The sequence below is a fragment of the Glandiceps talaboti genome, chromosome 17 (genome assembly GCF_964340395.1).
Source record: "Glandiceps talaboti chromosome 17, keGlaTala1.1, whole genome shotgun sequence".
NCBI classification, from domain to species: Eukaryota; Metazoa; Hemichordata; class Enteropneusta; family Spengelidae; genus Glandiceps; species Glandiceps talaboti.
This window is the reverse complement of record NC_135565.1, coordinates 19,287,741-19,310,926: the sequence shown is the minus strand read 5'-3', so window position 1 is coordinate 19,310,926 and position 23,186 is coordinate 19,287,741. Positions and strand designations below refer to the sequence as shown.

The 23,186-nt window shown below is 35.6% G+C and overlaps 2 protein-coding genes across 3 annotated transcripts; one reads left to right on the top strand and one right to left on the bottom strand.

The window, feature by feature from the left end:
- Positions 1-425: 425 nt before the first annotated feature.
- Positions 426-16,513, bottom strand: LOC144448250 (armadillo repeat-containing protein 3-like). 2 transcript variants are annotated; one of them, XM_078138422.1, is made up of 20 exons: positions 16,395-16,513; positions 14,592-14,695; positions 13,771-13,888; positions 13,027-13,152; positions 12,610-12,678; positions 11,730-11,931; positions 11,230-11,398; positions 10,526-10,709; positions 9,333-9,485; positions 8,842-8,950; positions 8,245-8,421; positions 7,878-7,950; positions 7,377-7,513; positions 6,834-7,002; positions 6,140-6,184; positions 3,021-3,211; positions 2,217-2,429; positions 1,446-1,608; positions 824-916; positions 426-582 (listed from the first exon to the last, which is right to left on the bottom strand). In XM_078138422.1, exons 2-20 carry the CDS (start codon positions 14,637-14,639, stop codon positions 472-474), a joined length of 2,550 nt encoding a protein of 849 aa, XP_077994548.1. In that variant the 5' UTR covers positions 14,640-14,695; positions 16,395-16,513; the 3' UTR covers positions 426-471. The 2 variants fall into 2 exon arrangements, with proteins under 2 accessions (XP_077994548.1, XP_077994549.1); XM_078138423.1 differs by lacking the exon at positions 6,140-6,184.
- A 57-nt stretch (positions 16,514-16,570) lies between these two features.
- Positions 16,571-22,801, top strand: LOC144448587 (protein fuzzy homolog). Its single transcript, XM_078138864.1, has 10 exons — positions 16,571-16,648; positions 17,322-17,443; positions 17,922-18,006; positions 18,483-18,551; positions 18,955-19,059; positions 19,391-19,588; positions 19,971-20,173; positions 20,585-20,766; positions 21,475-21,622; positions 22,366-22,801. Exons 1-10 carry the CDS (start codon positions 16,571-16,573, stop codon positions 22,421-22,423), a joined length of 1,248 nt encoding a protein of 415 aa, XP_077994990.1. The 3' UTR covers positions 22,424-22,801.
- Positions 22,802-23,186: the final 385 nt, after the last annotated feature.

Sequence of the window (23,186 nt, the reverse complement as noted above, 5' to 3'; positions counted from 1 at the left end):
AAAATATTTACATTTTAATTTGGAAGATTTTATATTAAAGATGGAATGTACAATTAAAAAATAATGTGCATCATGTTACACAGCAGCCCATGAAAATATAAAACAAACCCTAATTGCATCTTCAAATTTGATAATAGTTTTTGGATGGAAAATGTTTGTTTTTTCACTGATTATAGTGACAGTGTTTGTGTTGCTAAATGTTGATGACAACATCTTTGTACACTAGAAGATAAAATACTAGTTACTTTACATTCTGTATATCATCAATATTGATACTATCTATACATATCAGCTAATCTTTGAAAATAGTCTGGACTATGGATGGACTTCAGAGATGTGTATGTGTGTGTGTGTGTGTGTGTGTGTGTGTGTGTGTGTGTGTGTGTGTGTGTGTGTGTGTGTGTGTGTGTGTGTGTGTGTGTGTGTTTTAATGTGAGCATACAGGATGTGACTATATGTGAGTATGTGTTTCTAGAGTTTTTGATAGTTAACAGCATCAGCACAGTCAGATCTCATCAGTCTGCCTGGATCATGTATCAAGTCTATGATGTACTCCTTGGGTGGAAATGTTGGAGCACCAGGCTGAAAGACAAAATGAAAAAAAAACCCAGATACATAAATATTTCCACGATTGAAAAAATGAGTCCAACATGAAATGTTGGCAAATTTTAAAAAACATGTTTTACCATTTTGAATTATTATTAACTTCTGTATCATAATATATCTGTTGGTAGAAGACAATAAAATATAACACTCTTAGTAAGATATTTGTTGAGTAAGACAACATTTAGTTTCAGGCCTCCTAATTTTCATTGTAACTTACTGCTTCGTCATCTGTCAACATAACTTCGTTCCAAGCTCTGCCATATTCACCACGTACCAATGACACACCAACAGCTATGTTGTCACACAACACCTAGTAGATGGAATATTACCATGAGTATATTAGAATAATCATGTTGGCATAGAGAATATTAATGTTACCATGGAGATATAACTGTTAACATGTAATCATGTATACATAAGTCAACATGTATGCATTCTTTAAGACACTTAATCACAACAGAAGAATCAATATGTACGGTGGATTTATGATAACTGATGTTGCCATAGAGATATGAATCGAGTGTTACCATGGAGATATGGAAGTTGTAATGTTACAATATGGGGATGTGTGTCAGCGTGTAACATAGAATATTCTCTATCAGGAACTATCAAGCTAAATATGAGAGAACAAGTGAACATCAGAAATAATACCTCTGTATACAGATGTATTTTGTACTTTTATTGTGAAATGTTTCAATCTGCAGACTTCTCCAAATGTATTTTTAATATCCATCAAATGATCAAGGTGCAAACTTGATGCACTGAGGCTTTGTCATACCCACTAAGTTTAACACACCTAACAACTATCACTATGGTTACCATAGAAATGATAAACTTACCTTAAATAAAAGAGCTCTGTGGTAGTGTATACCTGTAGTAATTTTACCAATAGGTATGATATTACTATCTAGATCATGTTTTAATTGACTGATTGGTAATTCATAACTGAAATTTGTCAGTTGTCCTCTCTCAATAGGACCACCCATCTTTTCACTCACAAACCTACATAAATGACAAAACATAGTAACAATAGTAATGATATGAAATAGACGTAATCATGATTTGAAGTGTTTGAAATCACATGTTCTCATATTATCATCAGATGTTATCATAATGATATTTGTTTCCAACAAAACAACAATTTGTTATGTCTACATAATCAATACAACATTATAATACAAGACTAAACAATTTACCATGAATTGGCAAATCTACAATTGTGTAAAGCCACTGAGTAGATTTACTGATCATTGTACTCTAACTGTGTTGTTATCTTTGTGAGATCAAGTTTACTCATCAGTTGATAAAGAGATTTAACTAAACTTGATTGATTGATTTATTGATTGATTGATTGATTGATTGATCAATCGATCGAAGTATACTTGATTGATTGATTGGTTGGTTGGTTGGTTGGTTGTTTGATTGATGATTGATTGATTGATTGATTGATTGAACTAAACTTGATTGATTGATTGGTTGATTGATTGATTGAACTATGATTACATTACCATGGCTAAAACTCACATTTACAGATAATGTCTGATTTCTAATAACTTCACAGTATAAATCTGACTAAAAATTCTAGAAATATTAAATCTAATCAGACTTACTGTGCCACTGCTACAACTTGTTCCCTTGTAGTTGGCAATGGGCCAACATTTGTAATGACTTCAGTGATGTATGTTTCAAGTGCTTGATCAGCTGGTGGATGCCATGTGGATGATTGGGCAGCCTGTACTTTCTGTAACTCTGCCAATCTCTCAGCTTCCTGGCGTTCACGCTCCTCTCTCTCTTCCCTCTCTTTCTTGGATTCTTTTCTTCCTCTACAGATCAAGGTAGGATTAAATCACAGTTATTATAACTTATGTTACCCATGAGTGTTTGGAGCAGTTCAAAATCATTTTGTAGAATGGAATAGTAATTGAAAATCAATTTAGTTACTTTGAATACATTGCAATGTTTCATTTACTGCATATGTATAACTTGTATATACCCAGCACTCTTTATGTCTTACAGCTTTCCATTCTCTATTTGTTGGTGTTTTTGTACTTTTTCCCTTGGAGTCTGTAAAAAGGATTTATACCCAAAGGATACCCTTCCTTGACATTGTCTGATGATCTAGGAAATGCAAAGCCTAAGGACACTACTTTCAGACCATGACATACATGGCTTCTATTTCATCCAACACATTCTTTAATTATGAAATTTAGTCAATACGTAATGAGTAAAATTCTGAAACGATTTAGCGCAAAAATCAAAACATATCATTTATGTTAATTTTAGGACATTCTCAACCTCTTGCACAGTTAGCACGCATATACCTTGATTCAAAATATATCATGTCTATAGCTATACCTTTATATTGCTGGAATAATTAATATTCTTAATTTCTGAATGGTCTATTATTTCCTTACCTGACATTAGATCTAGAACTTTTAACAGACACTTTAGATTCCGTTTTAACATCTGCTTCAGACGGTACAGGTACAGGTGAGCTGGCTTGACTTTCTGGTGCCTTGGTGTTGACTAGTAAAATTGGTCTCTTGGGTTCTGGTTTTAGTTTACTGTATTCCTCTAGTGTCTGGAATTTACCACCTGGTTTAAGCTGTCAAATAAATACAGAGAGAGAAAGAAATGTTAATTGATTTTTACTTCTAGGAATGTCATGAAATATTATGACTAATTATGAGTTCTGAGTTCTGTGTCAGCTGTAAGATACGTCATGTTGTTCAGCCACTATCAGTGATAATGATTACAGCACTCTGAGTTACCATATCACTATGGGTTGAGTTCTATATCAGCACTTAGAGTTACCATATCACTATGGGTTGAGTTCTATATCAGCACTATGAGTTACAATATCACTATGGGTTGAGTTCTATATCAGCACTTAGAGTTACCATATCATTATGTGTTGAGTTATATATCAGCACTATGAGTTACCATATCATTATGGGTTGAGTTCTATATCAGCACTTAGAGTTACCATATCACTATGTGTTGAGTTATATATCAGCACTATGAGTTACCATATCACTATGGGTTGAGTTCTATATCAGCACTTAGAGTTACCATATCATTATGTGTTGAGTTATATATCAGCACTATGAGTTACCATATCACTATGGGTTGAGTTCTATATCAGCACTTAGAGTTACCATATCACTATGTGTTGAGTTATATATCAGCACTATGAGTTACCATATCACTATGGGTTGAGTTCTATATCAGCACTTAGAGTTACCATATCACTATGGGTTGAGTTCTATATCAGCACTTAGAGTTACCATATCACTATGGGTTGAGTTCTATATCAGCACTCTGAGTTACAATATCACTATGGGTTGCATTCATATCACCATTGTCATGTTCCATATAACTCTTAGTTGTCATCTTAAACGGAGCAATTGTTATTCCTATATTAGTACCTTATATGGTCATATCATCATTTATGTCACCATATTATCATCTTATCATTTACCGTGAGAATATCTTGATGGTTTTTGAGAATTAATTGACACAACCCCCCAGTTCATCTGGGCTAGTACCGGGGTATTTACAGTCCCTCTATGATAGAAGGACTTTGTCTTAACATTAACAATTTGTGTAGTCATATGAATGTGACAACATGACTGCCATTTGTTCAGTTACTATAAGTAATATACAAAGTCACATATAAAACATAAAACTATCATAAATTAACCCACTTGTGAACAAATTACAGAAATACTAATTAATCCTCTAAAAACTCCTTGTGGTAAAATGAAAAGTTTACGATGCAAAATGTCAAATGAGTACAGATTTTATGCCCCACCCCTTTTATATTTATTCAGACATTTTTGAGAATGAGATAAACTGGAGTACCACTAAATGCTGTAAGTTGGCTAACAATACTTAGGGCATAGTGGGATGATAAGGAACAATAGTGCATGCTTTTCTTGTATGCAAGGCTCACAATCAAATAACACCATGCAAAGTAAAGAACTATAGTGTAAGCAGTAAAATACAGTCATGAATTGCTTTTGTTGAATCTTTAGGTGAATGACAGAATTGAAGTGCTACACTAAACAATGTTTGACTTAGTCTCATTTACCCAGACTCTTACTACTGGGCTATACTATGAGACCACCCAGACAAGAATCTGGGGAAACGTAATCCAAATTTGTCTGCATCAGATCTCTTTCCCAGAGCAGTGCATGTTGGGGTATACATGTACTTCACGTCCAACATTGCAGACTGAATGATTTAGGTACCTTCGAGACAGGTTATCATTTCTCAAGTGACTGATAAATCCTAATTACAACAAACAGGTCGAATGAAAGTCCTTTTTTCATGACTTGGATACAGTGTGACTTCCAGTGCAGGCAACATTGGATTATGTTTCCGCAAACTCTCATCTGGGTATAGTCTCGTAGTACAGCCCTCAGTGGTGTGAGTCTGGGTAACTAAGACTATGTTTGATTGTCATCTGTACAGTAGTACCTTTATTGGTGTCAAAACTTTGAAATAGATTCACTAATAGTGATTCACATCATTTGATTCATTAAATCATGCAATATGCAACCCTGAAGTGTAGTAATTCCAAACTTCATCACACATGTATCATGCTAGAATCAATCATGCTAGAATCAAACATCTAACCTATATGAATCTGTAGAGTCAATACATAAAAAACTGAAAAACCCTTTCAAAGAATGCAATACCTTAGTACAATGAGATTGGTATAATTAGATGTGATATAATAAATATTATAATGGAAAAATCACTTCAAAATATCACAATGTGTATCATAATAAATTGATTTATTTAGATTCATTATTGAGAATAGCATTTCTTCAAACTTTAGAATTTAAAGATTGTTTTTAAAGTGGTTATATGGATGATGATTTGGTATTTATTTTGGATTTTTAATTTATGAAACAATTTTATCATGGCTTTCTACTTGAGAAATCAATGTGAAACAATATATGCCAAGTTTCTAGTTGTAACTCAATAAATTGCAGAATACTAATAAATATGTAAAATGTTTGTTACTGTGTGTACAATATCAAACTTTTTACACATTTAAAAAAAAAATTTTTTGTAATGTGAATTAAAAATCAAAAATAAATTACCAATCCTTTATCGATATCGATATGACCACTTTGTAAAGTTGATCTAAATTTTTTACATTGGTATGAAATAAACACCAACACAATGTTAGTTGTTGTGTACTGTTATCAAAGTGCGTGTTAGACTAAGTTACTTTTTGTGCTTGAAGACAGAAAAACCTGAATTTAAGACTGGATTATTAAAACACGTAATTAATACCAGTAGTTCACAAAATGTGCAGTATAACACAAAACTCTGCCCCTTCTTATATTTTGTACATGCAGCAAAAACCGTGCAAAACACTTCAAGAAGTGCCAACACAAAGCGACAGTGGCATGGTTGATCTGTTGACCTTTGGCCTTCTGTTGCTATGCATGCTGGGTATTGTTAAAACATAGACTAGGACATGACATTCATATTTGTCATAAAAAAAAGTAGTTACCCAATCCCCCTCTCGGTCTTCATAGCTAGAACCATAATACTTGGCCTAAAATTGAAAATGTTATGATTACATGTATGCATGCAATGTGCGTCATAAGAACGTTCAATGTGATTGGTTGCTTGCAAATGCCATGTGATCATCTTTCATAGCTTGGTAGTGCTTGCTAGGAGTGATTAGCTGTTTGCTAGTGTCATGTGATAATGTTTGGCGGCTTGCCAATATTTGCTAGCAGTGAGTGGCTGCCTGCTAGTGTCATGTGATAATGTTTGGCAGCCTGCCAATATTAGGTAGTTGTGATTGGCTGCTTGCTTCAATCATGTTATAATGTTGGGCTGTTTGAAAATGTAAAGTGATAGCCATTGGCTATTTGCCAAGTGTTTGTGATTGTGATTGGCCAATGTCACATGGTTGTCACGTGACATGCTGAAATAAATAAATTTCAGAGCTAAGCATTTGAAACTAGTTTTTCATGTAAGACTTATATTCTGAAAATTGAGTATGTGAAAAAAATGAAAAGACTGACATATTCTTAAGGTCACCTCCTATCACCCCCCCCCCCCCCCTCCCCTCCCAATAAAAAGCTGGGACCCTTCCTTGGCACAATTTGTCAAACTAAGTTTACCCTATAAATCCTGATCTACCAGTGTATCCAAACCATTGTAGGATAGAGAGGGTAAGGTAACTTTAATCTTACCTGTCCTGGGTCATAGAATCCATCTTGAATGATATCCATAGGACCAAGTTTACCTGTGAGGGCGTACTTTGCTGGTAAGTTACTGTCTAGTAGTCTGTCTAATGCTGCCAGGCTGAACTGGTTTTGTCTTGTGCTAGATTGTTCTATCTCTTGAAGTGTCTCTAAACCCCTAATAAATAAAAACAAGGCAAATTTTCAGTGAATGCATTTACATTTTTATGTAGCAAAGTTTCTGTGAAGATGTTTCCCCACATAGTAATATTGAAAAATTTCAGTGTACGATTTAGATGATTTACACAGTATTAACCAACTGACTTCTCTGGTATCTATAGCAACCACTCGTCTGAGTTTACTGTCTTCCATAGCAATGGCGACATCTATTGCAACTACTTACCAAACTTTACTTATTTTCGTAGCTGCAGTGGTTTCTATAGTAACTAAATACCCAAGTTTACTGACTTCCAGCAGCAGTGGTTTCTATACCAACTACCTACCCAAGTTTACTGACTTCCATAGCAAGTGGTTGCTATAGCAACTACCTACCCAAGTTTACTGACTTCCATAGCAGTAGGAGTATCTGTAGCACAGACTACAATTGCCCATGATGCACTGCGTCTAACTTCCTCATTGCCAGATGTTAATAATTTAGTGAGTGCTGCCAGACCTCCAGATGTACGTAACTGTAAAATAAATACATGATACGATTGTCAACATCTATGATCAGTGCTGATGTTAATAGTTTAGTGAGTGGGGTTAGACTTCTAGATGTACATAACTGTAATCATGATATGAACATTGGTTTAGCATTCTCGCAAACCAGAGTTATTATTTCTACCACTACATTTCGAAATAGGAGGTTCATTAAGAACGTTGCCATAAAACAGGCAGTGGTTTGCGACGATGTGGTTTAGTTGATTGTCAACAGCTATTATATCAATTCTTTCTTATACCAACAATAGATATTGTTAATAGAAAATCCTTCACATTTCAGTTGGTTAAGATATTTTAATGTAAAATTAACACATAAAGCAATTCTATATTTACCTCAGCTCTTGAACTTGCATCACAAACAAATGCGGCTACAGCCAAAGCTGCTTTACTCTGAACTACAACATTTCTGAGGAGAATGTTGAAAAACAAAAATTATCAGAAATATGCTGTCTGATATGTGTTGTAAACAAATCAAAACCAGCAATCATTGAACTAAATTATTGAAATTCAAACTATTAAGTAAATGTTGTCATTTGTAGGTATACATATGTATGGATAAAAGCGAAACCATCATTTTTGAAGCTAACATACAGTGTTGACCTTCACACCTCCTATATACTGTGGTATGTCCCAAAAATTCCATATTCCATTAAGTACTGGACTGAACCATTATGTTTGAAAGGTAGGTCAGACTACTTACTTTGAAAGTAGAGGTGATGTGAGTGCAGACACTATTCCTCTACCCTGTATATCTGTTCTCATTATTTCATCTGATGCCATGTTTGTAAGTACAACAGCTCCATTGGCTTGGGCACCCTCCTTAGTGTCACCAAGTAAGTTTATCAATGGTTCTACTCCCTTCTGTTCTACTACTTCACTGAAGATGGAAATAAATACATTGTACAGTTACTCAATTAAAAGGCAATTGATATTTGAATATATGAGAGAGAGAGAGAGAGAGAGAGAGAGAGAGAGAGAGAGAGAGAGAGAGAGAGAGAGAGAGAGAGAGAGAGAGAGAGAGAGAGAGAGAGAGAGAGAGAGAGACTGACAGGATAGATATGAGAGACAGAGAGATATGAGAGACAAATAGACAGACAAACAGACAGACAGATAGACTGACAGACAGACAAACAGACAGACAGACAGACAGACAGACAGACAGACAGACAGAGACATACATCTAGAGAGACAGACAGACACATTGGTGAAGATAGACCGAGAGATGGGCAGGGCTAATAAATTTGGGCTAATGGACAAGTAAGTGATTGGCATGCAATACAATTATAAATATACTTACGTGCAATTGTTAGAACTGGCTGTGGTAAGGTTGGCCAATGCAAGGGATGAGGCTTCTCTCACTTCACCATTGTCACTGTTTAGAAGTTTCACTAATGGTCCAATACCCTCTGAGGAAAAAAGATAAAATTTTGAGGAATTTTAGTCAAACAGATATCTACTTCAAAAACTTTACTCCTTACAGTATAAGATATGTTTTTGTTCGCATCAATAACTCATTCCAATTTATGACAGTGTCTCTCTGAGGGCCTACTCATACTTTGTCTTTGTGGAAAGAAGTATACACAACCTTGATTAGAGAGGATTTGTATGCTTCATGGCAGATCCTCAGCACTTCAAAAATCATTACAAAATTGTACTATATCTGAAGTTTTCTCACCATTGTATCCAACCCACCATCTCTCATTTAGTAATAAGGTTAGGCCAATGAAACAAAGTTGTATCTGTTACTTCAAGTCAGGAGTGATAATATTCTGAATTTTTCTGACTTACCAAGTTCTCCTATGGCTGCCTTTGACAATAAATTTTCTGACATTGTGGCGATAGTTTGAGCGGCAGCAGCCTGGACTTGTACATTGTCTGATTCTAGTAGTTGTATCAATGTCTTCTCTGCTTCTTGCTCATGAAAGATTTTACGATTCTCAGCTGAATGGAAAAAATATCAATCGCCACGATAAGTATGATGGACTCTATAGAACACTGAAATAATTGCAAGCTACTTCATGAGACGATGAACTTAAATCATGTGTAAACCTAGACTCTCTCACAGTCCTCGGAACTTCGCTTTACTAAAATCGACGCTAAATGAATTATTTTGTATGTACCGATACCATCTACATAACGTACTCCATCGTACTCGAACAACCTTGTACTGTGCGCCCTCATCAACCACATAGAGATATATGTTCGTTGACGTGTGACTGCGACGCTCCGTATTTTCGCGAAGTCCGAGGCTAATACGGAGCGTCGCAGTCACACGTCAACGAATGGTTATCTCTATCATGGTCGATGAGGGCGCACAGTACAAGGATATTCGAGTACGGTTATTAGCTGGCATCGGTACATACAAAATAATTCGTTTAGCTTTAATTTTAGTAAAGCGAAGCTCTGAGGGCCGTAAGAGAGTCTAGTGTAAACCAAGTAATATGCATTCTAATTTAAAATACTGAATTTATTTATTTTCTGGTCACTTCAGGGCCATTACAATCCACATGTACAACCTTAGTTTTGTGGTAAGTAGTTGCTACATAATATCCCTCAGGGTAATAGACATCTACTAGTGCCCTCATAGCCAGGCAATAAGTTTATAATATTGACCTCTGACGTTTTCTACTCATGCACTGTATAGTTATTTTTTACATAGCCAGGTTATAAGTGTATAATATTGACCTCTGACGTTTTCTACTCATGCACTGTATAGTTATTTTTTACATAGCCAGGTTATAAGTGTATAATATTGACCTCTTATGTTTTCTACTCATGCACTGTATAGTTACCAAATTGCTACACTGCTCTTTCTGTTTGCACAATTTTTTTTTTTTTTTTTTTGGCCATAATAATTTTGTCATTGTGAGATCACTATACTTCTGCAGCCACCTGAAGTCATCCCAAAACAAACTTAGTTTACACTTTACGGCTCTGTAAACTCAGGGTCAATATTTCGGTAATTTCTGCAATTTACTTACAATTCTTAGCAGCCCTTGTCATGGCCTTGGCAGCATTTTGTTGGACTTCAGGTAGTGTAGATTCTGTAGCAAACTGTAGTAATTTCTGTAGTCCACCAGTGCTTTGTATCAATTCCATACTTTCTGTGTCTTCTAAACAGTTTGACATCACAAACAATGCATGTACATGCAGATCATTGAATTCCTGTAAATAATTAAAGTGTAGTTTGACAACTTATTACATGCTTCAATATATATACATGCAACCTTGCCATTATTCTGAATTGGAACAGCCAGAATACTTGGTGGACAGGGGAAGATTATATCGATTATTATCAAATGAATTTTCTATACAGAGAGAATCCAACATTTTATGGAAGTGAATTCCATTCTTTAACATTCATTCTTGTATATTGATTACTGTATATTGTCCTGTCGCAGTGTTTCAAGCCACTTTCGAATCTTGGCAGTCTAACCTGATCAAAATTGTCAATATACAACTCTTGAAATATACACATTCACTCCGTGTGTACTGGTAGTTGGATGGATGGATGGATGGATGGATGGACGGATATTACATTCCCAAGATGCTAATATATGTATTCAGATCAATGATTTTATCCACCTGCCTCATGCCAGAGTCTGAGACAGAACACCATCCAATCCTCATGAACAATAGACAGTCATATCAGTAATATATATGTAACACTGCAGTCAATTCTTACCGGTGTTCCAATAAATTCCACCAATCTTTCCAGTCCACCAAGTTCTCTGAGTACCTCTCTGTTCTCAGTGTCTTCTGTACATCTTGCAAGACTTACAAGAGCAAACTCCTGAATGACTGGGTATTCTGATTTCAATAAGTCTAGCAGTGGTTGAATACCATTCAGTTCCCTGTAGGAGTAACAACACAATGTTTAATAGTGTCATAGTTCATAGTTCAAAGATCATGTTAGTTGGTCTTTCTCTGTGTACATGTGTTCTGAGATCCTCATTTTATCTTTTTGCTGTATACATAATGTGTACATGTTTTAATGCATGAAAATCCATTTATGGTTAACACAAAAGAGAAGATGAGATACATGTGAATTCCAAGCAAATTATTGAAAGTTACATCATCTACTCTTAGAATAGAATAGAAGAGAAGAGAATAGAATAGAATAGAACAGAATAGATTAGAATCTTTTATACTGAATTATCAATGACATCAATATTATCATCTTACCTAATGGCTGCCTTAGTTTGGAAATCCTGTAACATCAGACAAACAGCTTCTACAGAATTCTTCTGTACATCAGGATCTGGGTCTGATAGTAATCTGATCAGTGGTTCTATGCCATCTTGTTCAAAGATCTGTACTTTACTGGTAAATTCATTAGCCATAGAGGCAAGGAACAGTGAAGCAAACTCATGCACTAACGTATCCTCTGAAAGGAATATAGAGAATTGATATGAGATGATAGACAAGTCACATTGATAATATCAATGTATTATAAATTATATTAGCATCATAATTGAGCCTAAGACAGACACGAACAAACTAAAATTACTGTCCCAACATGTTGATACAACAGTGATAAGCTACATGTATTGAATGGCCGTTGTTTTAATTAATAGTCTCAGTAGGAGGTGTGTCTCTGAACACTAATTTATTTAGTATTAGTGTTTCATGAACTTGCAGTGCTGTTTTGGGACTTGTTTACACTGTCGATCACAGGGTCATTAGAATCACACAACAGAGGAACAGTCTGCTATCACCCATTTGTGTAATCTACCACATTGAAGAGCAATATATTTAGTTTGCATCTATCTTAGTAAACCAATGGCTGGATTACCAGTGTTGTATTACGTGACTGAATATAAATCGTCAATATTATACAAGTGTGTTGCCATGGTAATTGTTAGGCTGGAAAGTCTACAAGAGTTGGAAAATAATCTAAAATGTTATTAGTATCAGTACAAGGTATTGCTATTCAGCAAGTATGTCAGTTCACTCCCTATCTGCCATGTGTAATTTAGCTCAGACTGAACATGGTGTTCGTACTGAGCTAAATAAATTCAGTATGTTGAATACACATAAAACATGTACAACATTATTTACTGACCTTCTGGAGCCAGGAGTTTTATCACTTGTTGAATTGCATCTGTCTTCCTCAAAAGTTTTCTTACTTCAGCTAAAAATGTGAAAGGAAATATATTTAGTTTTGATAAATCAGAACCAAAGCTGGGAACATAAATTTTCCTTTTTTTTGGCACATGCATCTCTGACCAGTGGATTGGCAAGAGAGTCTGACAGTGTTCTACTAGACACTGTTATAGTATACCTTCTCAGGATTTGAAAAAAATACATCATCCTCAATAAACCCTTTCTGTAGACGAAGTTCTTAAACAGTTCTAGCAAACAATGAATGAATGTAAAATACAATGTACAATATAATTTTTAAAAAACCAAGCAACTGTAATTAAAAAGTACTGCAAGGACTGTGTACATAAATTCAAGTGTAGAAAACTCTGATACTTACGATGCACTGCCATGACACCTATAGACATTGTTGCATTTCTTCTGACTACTTTGTCTTCAGCAGAAACGAGTTTTAGCAATGCAGGCATGGCACCTAGCTCTAGTAATAATGCTTTGTTATCATCACCTGTAGGGTCAGAACATATCAATATTATTAAACCAGGTAAACTTGTGTAAACATAAAAAATACTGAACAAATGGCAGCAAGTACAAGTAAAGTCCAAATTTCCTCGTGCAAGAATCCATTTGATCATCATAAAACCAATACACTTGTTGTCATCACTTACAGACTGTAAGATACATTGTGCCGTTCCGTCCTCACCAGCCTCCTCTCACCCAACATGGAAGGGGCTGACTGATGTGTGAGGGCGCCCTGTCATGGCGTACCTTACAGACTATTTATAAATATTACTGTAACTTGATGAGTTTTAGTATACTGCAGTCATTGCAAATTGATCATTTATTTCTTTTCTTATAATTTATGTTTTAGTGTACAAAAGTCATAATTTGTTTATCACATTACATCACTATGGTACATATTTATACACGAAAGTCCATATGAGACATTGGCCTTGAAAGGGGTTGGTCAATGTATGAATGCGCCCCTTCACAGTGTACCTCCTCACAAAATATTACCATTTGTTTGACTGAATAGTTATCATTGTGCAAACAACGATACAGTCAACAGACAAACAAACAAACACACAAACAAACAAACAAAGAAAGAAAAGTATAATCCACTTACATTTTTCAGCAAATTTATAGATAGCTTCACAAGCTCTAGTTTGTACATCTTCTTCTGGACTATCCAACATTAAAACAACTGTAGCTGCTTGTTTACTCTCAACCAACAAAGGATCAAACTAGAAAGAGAAATCAAACCAATCTTTTATTGTATTTTATAATCACATATGGTAGATTTTTGTTTCTTCACTTTTCTGTACACTAACTTAAAACACAAACCATTTATTGACCATCCCTACATGTAGAATCCCAGTTTAGTAAATGCAGTTATGATTACAAAGAATTTGTATATTTTTAACTACTTTATCATTTGACTGGCTTAAAATATTTGGAATGTCCTCTGACATGCCCACTGCCACTGACAAGATTGACACATTTTCACCAATTGATCATTATACTATGTGAATTTGCTAGATTTCTCCAGGGTCTAAAAATAATAATGAAATTACATTTATGACTACAATTTCATCATCCCTGGTATTTGCTCACAAGTAGTTTCAAAACTGGTGATAACTCCACTGCTCAAAGTCAATGACATGTTGTTGCTATCCCCCCCCCCCCACACACACACATATCTCCCTAGACTGTAAGGTACGTTGTGACGTTTCGCCCTCACCGGCCTCCTCTCATACTGTTACAAACCAAACAATTCAGTGACTACACTGTTACAAACTGTGCAATTGGTAAGGGTTGGCCGATGTGTGAGGGTGCCCCATCACAGCGTACCTTACAGACTAACATCTCCTCAATTCCCAATGTACAATATGCTACCCCTTGGTCATAGCAGCATCTACTATAACTACATGCTGTATATATACTTACAGTATCCTTTGGTGGAGGTTCACTATCCTTTTTTGTCTTCTTCCCCATGATTACAATTTAGTTATTATGTAATCACAGACTGAGATGGCATCAAATGTCAGTCACTGTAGTAAAAAAAAAGAAATGAATTAATGTGACTTCAACTACAAACAAATGTATCGTGTAGTGTTTCCATGGTTTCTATGGGAAATTAGAGTTAGAAAAATGATAATAATGTACAATTTCCTATGTAGTACTTGACCATACATGGGTACATCATATACATATTGTATGCAAAACACTGTATAATGATTATTCTGGCACAGACCTAAAATGGCAAAGAGGCTCAGTGTCTTTACATTTTGTAATTCATTGTTAGTGGATGACTGGACACCTACTACAGTACTAGTACGAGCTTTTCATTAGCTACACAATGTATCTTCCAGCACCCAGTCGCATTTTGTCATTTTCATTATTTTCATTTCATTTTTTGTTATTTATTAATTTGCGTTATTATTGCGAATAAAGAACTTAATAGTGTCTGGAGCTCTCTAGAGAACAGGCACATTATAATGTAAATACTCTATCAATATTATTATTATTCCTATATGACTTCCTCAACTTCCTTTAAACATACAATCCCTGCAGCCTCTGTGAGCATATAAATCTAGCCCTTCATATAATGACATATATCCTACCAGGTCCCAATTATAAAATGGGTTGACTGGTGGTTCAAATCTTGGCAAGGGATGTTAACCATTCCGAAACAAATGAAAGTGCCAAAGCTCAAACCTGCAAATTACACTTTAACCATTAGACCACCTGTTCACCTGAACTATAAATATATTTCTGTGAATATGTATATTTCATTACAAGATAGACAGAACACAGACACTGAAATGTCTCTCACTTCTGTAGCTGGTATAACTATGATTTCAAAAGTCACCTGTGACAATTAGTTATACATTTGTATTTGAATAACAATTCTTCCAAACCTAAAGTTCATATCTGACCCAAGTTGTTATGTCTCAAATTTATATACTGCGAAAAACTAAGCTATGTCCAATATACATGCAATTGTGTTGCTGGTTAAATGTGTCAGGTCTGTTTCTTAGTTGAATTCACTGAGAGTCCTTGCTGTGTTGAAAACTTTGTTATACGACTTTATTCATTCAAATCAACACCTCATTATCACCTCCCATCATGTTGTCAGGCATTTTGAATGAAATCAACAGGACCGGTCGGTTTATTCATTGAAAGTTTGCATTTTGGAACAATGGTCTGCTGAAATTAGACAAACAAATACATAGAAAAGTCTTCCCGTGTTTTCACTATCTCTAATACCGATCGCAGTACAAGCCATTATAGAAGACAACGTGTTACATGTATTCAAACGACAGCAACCTACATTGCATTGTATACGTACTGCAAATTGTATCACTAATGACACTACGTTCATAGTACATGTACATGTATCCATGTACACGATGTATCACTATTTCTTGAACGATGCAAGATCACCCTTCAAAACTTTCGCGATTATTTTTTTGAAATGCATCATAAATCCGTAAAATTGTCTTTCATATTGATGATTTTGGAAGGTAGACTCACGTTGCGACGGTAGAGGCGAGACACTGTAAGCTGTAACGATCCCGATCAAGTGTGTACATCAAGGCTGCCCTATTGAATTTCACAAGATCTAAGAACGGTGTTGTTGGGACGAGGCAGCGTGTACATTTCAAATCCATGTACGTTTTCTGATTCTAAATCTGTCAAACAAGGAAATCGCTACACATAAAAATAAGCATCGTGAAACTAACTTACCGTATGACAATCGTGAGCTCCTAAAGTGTTTGCTTCGTGGCTCAAAACATCAATATTTCCGGACAAGGACTGATGCTAGCGTCTGAATTCGGAATGTTTTGTGTTGTTGCTACTGTACGTCACACTTTCTGTGAACGTTATTATTCGTGACGTCATCAGTACCAGTGTACACCAAGATGGCGGCATATTTGGTTTGTTTGACGGCAGGCGGAGGGGTTCCGTTGTTTACAAGGTCCAAAGGAGACATAAAACCGGTAATTCCAAACCCATATGTAGTTTTAATATCATAGAATAATATATCTGAACGTTTTGTGCAAAAAAGTAATGCATTCCCAATGTTTGCAAGAAGTTCGTTACTCCGTTCAGTGAGATCCCAATATTTTTGACCTCACGTAGGACGTAGGGAGATGTCATGAACTATTCGTGGGGGTGTGGCACCTCTCTCCAGTTCAATATTGGAAGAGAAAATAAACGCATAGTGCATATTTTTACTTATCATTATAAAATACTAAGTCCACAGTCCTCTTTCTGTATAGTGAATTTCAATACTTTTCAGAGTTTTATTTTGACACCTGTAGACAATGATTAGAAAAATAGAGAGTACATATTTTTTAGTGTACCCCTAACAACATTTTCAAAGTACATCTTGGAAGTTTATGTTAGCGAGATAGTTTATGAAGTTACATTAAATACCTGCAAGGAAAAGTAAGAAAACCCATCTTGATGTATGGTGGTGATTGTAAATATACTTTTTCGCAATACAACTTTATTTAGAAATTTATTGTTAGTGTTGTTTTTGGTTAGAAGTCCTTGATAAAAGATACTAGTAATTGTGTGATCAAATTTCAAATGACATATTTTCTTGTCAAAAAACTAGTCTTCACTGGTGCCATGTTGAATTTTGACGTTTAATTTTTTCTTCTTCAGTTGGCCTTTGCAGAGGTAGGAATGTTGAATGGAGTTCAAATGTTTGCACAGAATCATGGTGTAAAACTACAGAGTACTACCACAGATGAAGCTAAGATTGCATGGAAAGTCTACCATGAAAGGTTAGTACAACTATAGATGAAGCTAAGATTGCATGGAAAGTCTACCATGAACGGTTTGTCATATCTTGAATGCATAAGAAAGTTTCTTATTGTTTTGAACTGTAGAACTATGTAAATTGTATTTGGTGTTGTAAACCCAAACACTTTGCATGTAGAAGTCATCAGTACATGTAATTAGAGATCCTCATTTCACATGAATGCATAGAAAAACTTATCTTGGTGACAATCGCACTGGATTGACACTTGCATCTTACCAATTGGAACTTTGTACAGGTCGCTGACCTTTATCAACAGTAAAAAATGACGATGATGATGATGATGATGATGATGATGATGATGATGATGATGATGATGATGATGATGATGATGATGATGATGATGATGATGATGATGAGTTTGAATTTTAATAATCTGAATATATCTATTTTTTATGTTTTGAATTTTAATAATCTGAATATATCTATTTTTTTTATAATAGTATAACTTTGATAGTTGTTATGAGTGATGATGGTTCTACTGACACACATCTCTACAGATTATTAGATAATGTATTCAATGCAATGGTAAGTAATGACTTTATTGCTAGTTGTATACTAACTCTGATAATGGCATTTAACTGGCTCCGTGGCCTCTTGTGTCCAACCCTCCCTCTTCTACCCCCCCCCCCACCCCTCCTCCACACCCAAGGAACTTTCATTCCACAGAACAAACTTCCCTCCTATTACCCCCCCCCCCCATACCATTGTGTATTTTCTTTTACACCTATAATACAATGTACATACATTAAACATTTGACACAAAGCAGAGAAACTATAACTTATAAGTATGTGTAAGAATGATCCAAACCCTGAATAATGTACTGTTTTAGATCTTGTACCTCCTGTCAACTTTGGTACTAATTGCATATTGTCAATAGAGAGTATATGTGCCACAATCCCGTCAGTCCAAAACCCACAGTTTCTGTGTCATCTATATCATGTGTGCATTGAAGTGTTGACATTCCCTGTTATCATTATGTCTTTCCATTTCACTATTTCAGGTGTTACTAGTTGGCCTAGAAGATCTAGTTACAGTGAAAAATGTGGAAAGGTTGAAAAGAGACTTAAAGGTATACCTTTATTTCTATCTATATTTTTTGAGTAAAATTATTGCTGGAATGATAAGTTTTGCACCAATGCGACTCTCTGAGAACAACTGTTGCAAAATAATTCAATTTAAGTTATGTTCTATGGGATTTGCACATATGCCACCATAGAGTACATTTTAGTGTCTCTTGTTGTAAATTGTTGTCATGGCTACAGTTAATCATTACCATGTGCATGCATTTATTGTAAATTCAAATCATGAATTTTAATATACCTGATACCAGAAGTTAAACACAGGACTTGACCACTTCACAACAGTATTCTAGGCTGCTATAGCACAGTGTGTGATAGTGCCCTCTGGAGGCGTTACTGAGAAATTAAGTTTAGTAAGTCATTTCATTTAGACTGAATTAAATTGTTTTACAGGCCTGTTATAAACTGGTAGATACGTTACTAGATGATACAAATTATTTTGGTGATCTAACAGATTCTGTAGATATACATATTAGTCCAGAGAATCCACAGTTACAGGTAAGATTGATGTCAACTTTAATACAAGTTTAAGCATTATTTAAAGTCAGTTTGCTCAATATATTGTTTATCTAGCATAAATACACAAATAAAAACTGGATTGTTCAAACAAAACTGTAATGTACACCATTATGGGGCGCCCTCACAGTCAGAAAAAAAGCAGGCTGGTGAGGGCAGCACAACACAGTGTATCTTACAGACTAAACAAAACTCAGCTCAAAATGGTCCAGAAATTTGGAGTAGCTTTAGCCCAGTAAACAAAGCATCACCAGGTCTAACATGTGGAGTAGATTATGACATTGTTATTCTGTTCCTTTTCTTGCCATTCTAGGATCATTTAGAGGCTTTTGTGAATGCTGCTGACAGTACATATGGTTGTTTATCTATTGCTGGTAGAGTTGCCGTGGCAACCCAAAAATGGTGGGACTTAACTGGCCAAGAATTAGCTCTTCTTTCACTTCTACACAGATCACTTCCTGCTGTGTCTTCTAGAGATGTAGCTGTCTATCTCCCACATAGCAGTCCAAAGGTTTGTTTGTTTGTACTTCTCACTCACATGGTTCGTTTGTTTGTACTTCTCACTCACATGGTTTGTTTGTTTGTACTTCTCACTCACATGGTTTGTTTGTTTGTACTTCTCACTCACATGGTTTGTTTATTTGTACTTCTCATTCACATGGTTTGTTTGTTTGTATTTCTCACTCACATGGTTTGTTTGTTTGTACTTCTCATTCACATGGTTTGTTTGTTTGTATTTCTCACTCATATGGTTTGTTTGTTTGTAAGTTGTTTTCTTTTGTACACATTAGGTCACATGATTTATGTGTTTGTATCTGTTTTCTCCAGTGATGTTTTGGTGTATGTTCACATAAGAGTGTCCATAACGTTAAACATGATTGTCTGTTTTTCAGATTCCACATAGACTACTTACATTTCAATTGGTACATGAGGTTGAAGCATGTGTACTGTGTGGACCAACACCAACATTGGAGGAAGTAAGAGAGAAATTAGTAGATCAACACTGGAAGGCAGCTTTGGAATTGTTAAAAAGTTGTGCCAGAACTCATCCCAGGAATTTCCCATCCACTACAGAGGTTGATATTGGAATTTTAGGGTAAGTCAACAAATCCAGGAATTTTCTATCCACTACAGAGGTTGATATTCGAATTCAACAAATGTGATATACCATATCCTGGTGATTATGCTAGTGAGGGAAGATTGAAACAATATATTATCAAAAGTAATGATATCAGAAGATTATGAAAATGACCACTGAAGGTGATCTCCACACACACACACACACACACACACACACACACACACACACACACACACACACACACACACACACACACACACACACACACACACACACACACACACACACACACACACACACACACACACACACACACACACACACACACACACACACACACACACACACTTGCCATCTTATGAAAAGATCTGAAAGAAACACTGGTCAGTAAGTCCTTCATCAAAACTTGATGTGGTTCTTTTGTAGGTTTATTTTGGTGAATACAGAGAATCATCGATGTCTTGCAACTATACACCCCAATCCTTCAGAAGAGAAACATCCTTTACATAGAATGCTAAGTGTTAATAGAAGAAGAGATGTCTTGAAGACATTCTATAGGACAGTTGTTGGTACTTATTATCCACCTGTACATAGCCCTGAGAAAGAAGGTAAAGATATGTTATTATCCACCTGTACATAGCCCTGAGAAAGAAGGTAAAGATATGTTATTATCCACCTGTACATAGCCCAGAGAAAAAAGGTAAAGATATGTTATTATCCACCTGTACATAGCCCTGAGAAAGAAGGTAAAGATATGTTATTATCCACCTGTACATAGCCCTGAGAAAGAAGGTAAAGATATGTTATTATCCACCTGTACATAGCCCTGAGAAAGAAGGTAAAGATATGTTATTATCCACCTGTACATAGCCCAGAGAAAGAAGGTAAAGAATTGCATTACATACATGTATGTACCAGTGATCACTTGCAGTGATGCGTTTTCATATTGTTATTTGGTTGTCAGTGGCTGTGTGGTTAGCTCATGTGCCTCTTACCACTGAACTTTTCCAAGATCTTTATGTACATGTAATATGGGTGATGCTCAGTATGATCCTAGTGAACAACACAGGTTTTCATAATTCCACATGTACTCTGGTTTCCTCCTGCTCCAACACTAGGGATCTTGGGTACGCTTGCCCAGTCTTGGTGACCATATGTGCATTTCCAAGTTCAATAATGCCTGCTGTAAACTGTTTACATGTATATAGGCCAGAAAATTAACTTTTGTACTTGCCATGCTATACAAAGCTAGAAATCACAACTATTTATTTTATTGTAATCCAGTCCAAAATTCTTTCCTGTCTCTTTCTCATCAGAAGTGACCTTTGACCTCCATGCATCCCTGTCTCACAAAGTGAAAGAGACATACCTATGTGGTGATGATTATAAATGCTATGCACTACAACAAGACAAGTATCAGATATTTGTGGCCTATGCACCTCATGTACCAACCTTTGCGCTCAGGTAAGGCAAACAAGTGACTTGTTTTTGTCCATTTCAAGATCAGCATTTTTATCAATCAATTTATGTGGCTACCGTAAAAGAATTATGGCTAAAACAAGTATACAAAATGCTAGTGTAGATGCTATCTGTGGCATCAATTCTCAAGATCTCTCTATTTCATGTTGAGCTCAATGACTGTCCCTGAGATTGGAATTCAAATTTCAACTGAAGCCACCTACCCACCATGAGATACCATGTGACTTATACTTTGTTTACATCATTCTAACAGTTGGAGATTTACTCATTTGCATGAACAACTGTTGGTTCATGATTTCTCTTTGAGCTAGATGGGGTGAAGAGATTTTGAGATTTGATGCCACAGATAGTTTCTAGACTAACAAAATGCTAATTACAAATAACAAATATTCATGAACTTTTTATACATGTAAGAACACAGATTTTTTGTTCAAATACGTGATACATTGCTGATGTGTGTGTGTGTGTGTGAGAGAGAGAGAGAGAGAGAGAGAGAGAGAGAGAGAGAGAGAGAGAGAGAGAGAGAGAGAGAGAGAGAGAGAGAGAGAGAGAGAGAGAGAGAGAGAGAGAGAGAGAGAGAGAGAGAGAGAGAGAGAGAGAGAGAGAGAGAGAGAGAGAGATGGACTCGTGCATTTGTGTGTACTTATTCATCATCCATTTTGTGTGTCAACACGTACCACATTAACGATGTAAGTAAATCTTGTCATTTCTGTATTTCCTACATTTAGGTCTGTAACACAAAACACACTGCAAGCTCTGAGCAAAGACAAGAAAAAGAGCAGCTAATGAAAAGACGATTTATGACAACAAACATTGTTTATGTATGGTATGGTTTTATGATATCATTGGAATGGTACATGGTATGACTCATCATTGGAAACAACTTACAGATATAGAACTCTAGAACAATCCATCCATTGTTCCAGCTAAATGTACAAACTTATATTTCATAAATTCCTATTAAGTCTGTACTGGCATATTGGTAGTTTATGGTACAGTTTTGTTCTATATCATCAGTGAAGGCAGCACAACCTCAATATTTTTCTTCATTCAGCCAAGGAAAAAAGGGTGACCTAAGGGGCCATGTCACTACTATGTGTCATTAAACAAGTAGGGACAAAACCCTTAGGTCACAAGTATTTTCCAGCTGAATGAAGAAAAATAATAGGAAATAATATAATTATACCTCCTCAAGCATAATTTATGAGAAATTGGGAAAATTATGGTGATGTAGAATGTTTTGACTCGTAGTTTGAGCACCTTGGAACTGATGACAGAGACAAGATGGGTTGTAGTGATGTAGAATTACCAAGGTATATAATCCATATTTTCTGTTCAATGACAATAACTTGTCTTGTGCATGGTGTAACAAGCTGTAAACTATTAATGGAAACTTGTCTTTTCCAATTCTGTACCAATCAATAGATAAATGACAAATAAATATTTAATTATTGCCATTCGATGTTTGGGTTAGTTTAGGTCTCTGCTATTTATTCATGTCAAATCTCAATTTCACTTGTTCCAATCAGTTTCTGCTCAGCGATAAGTT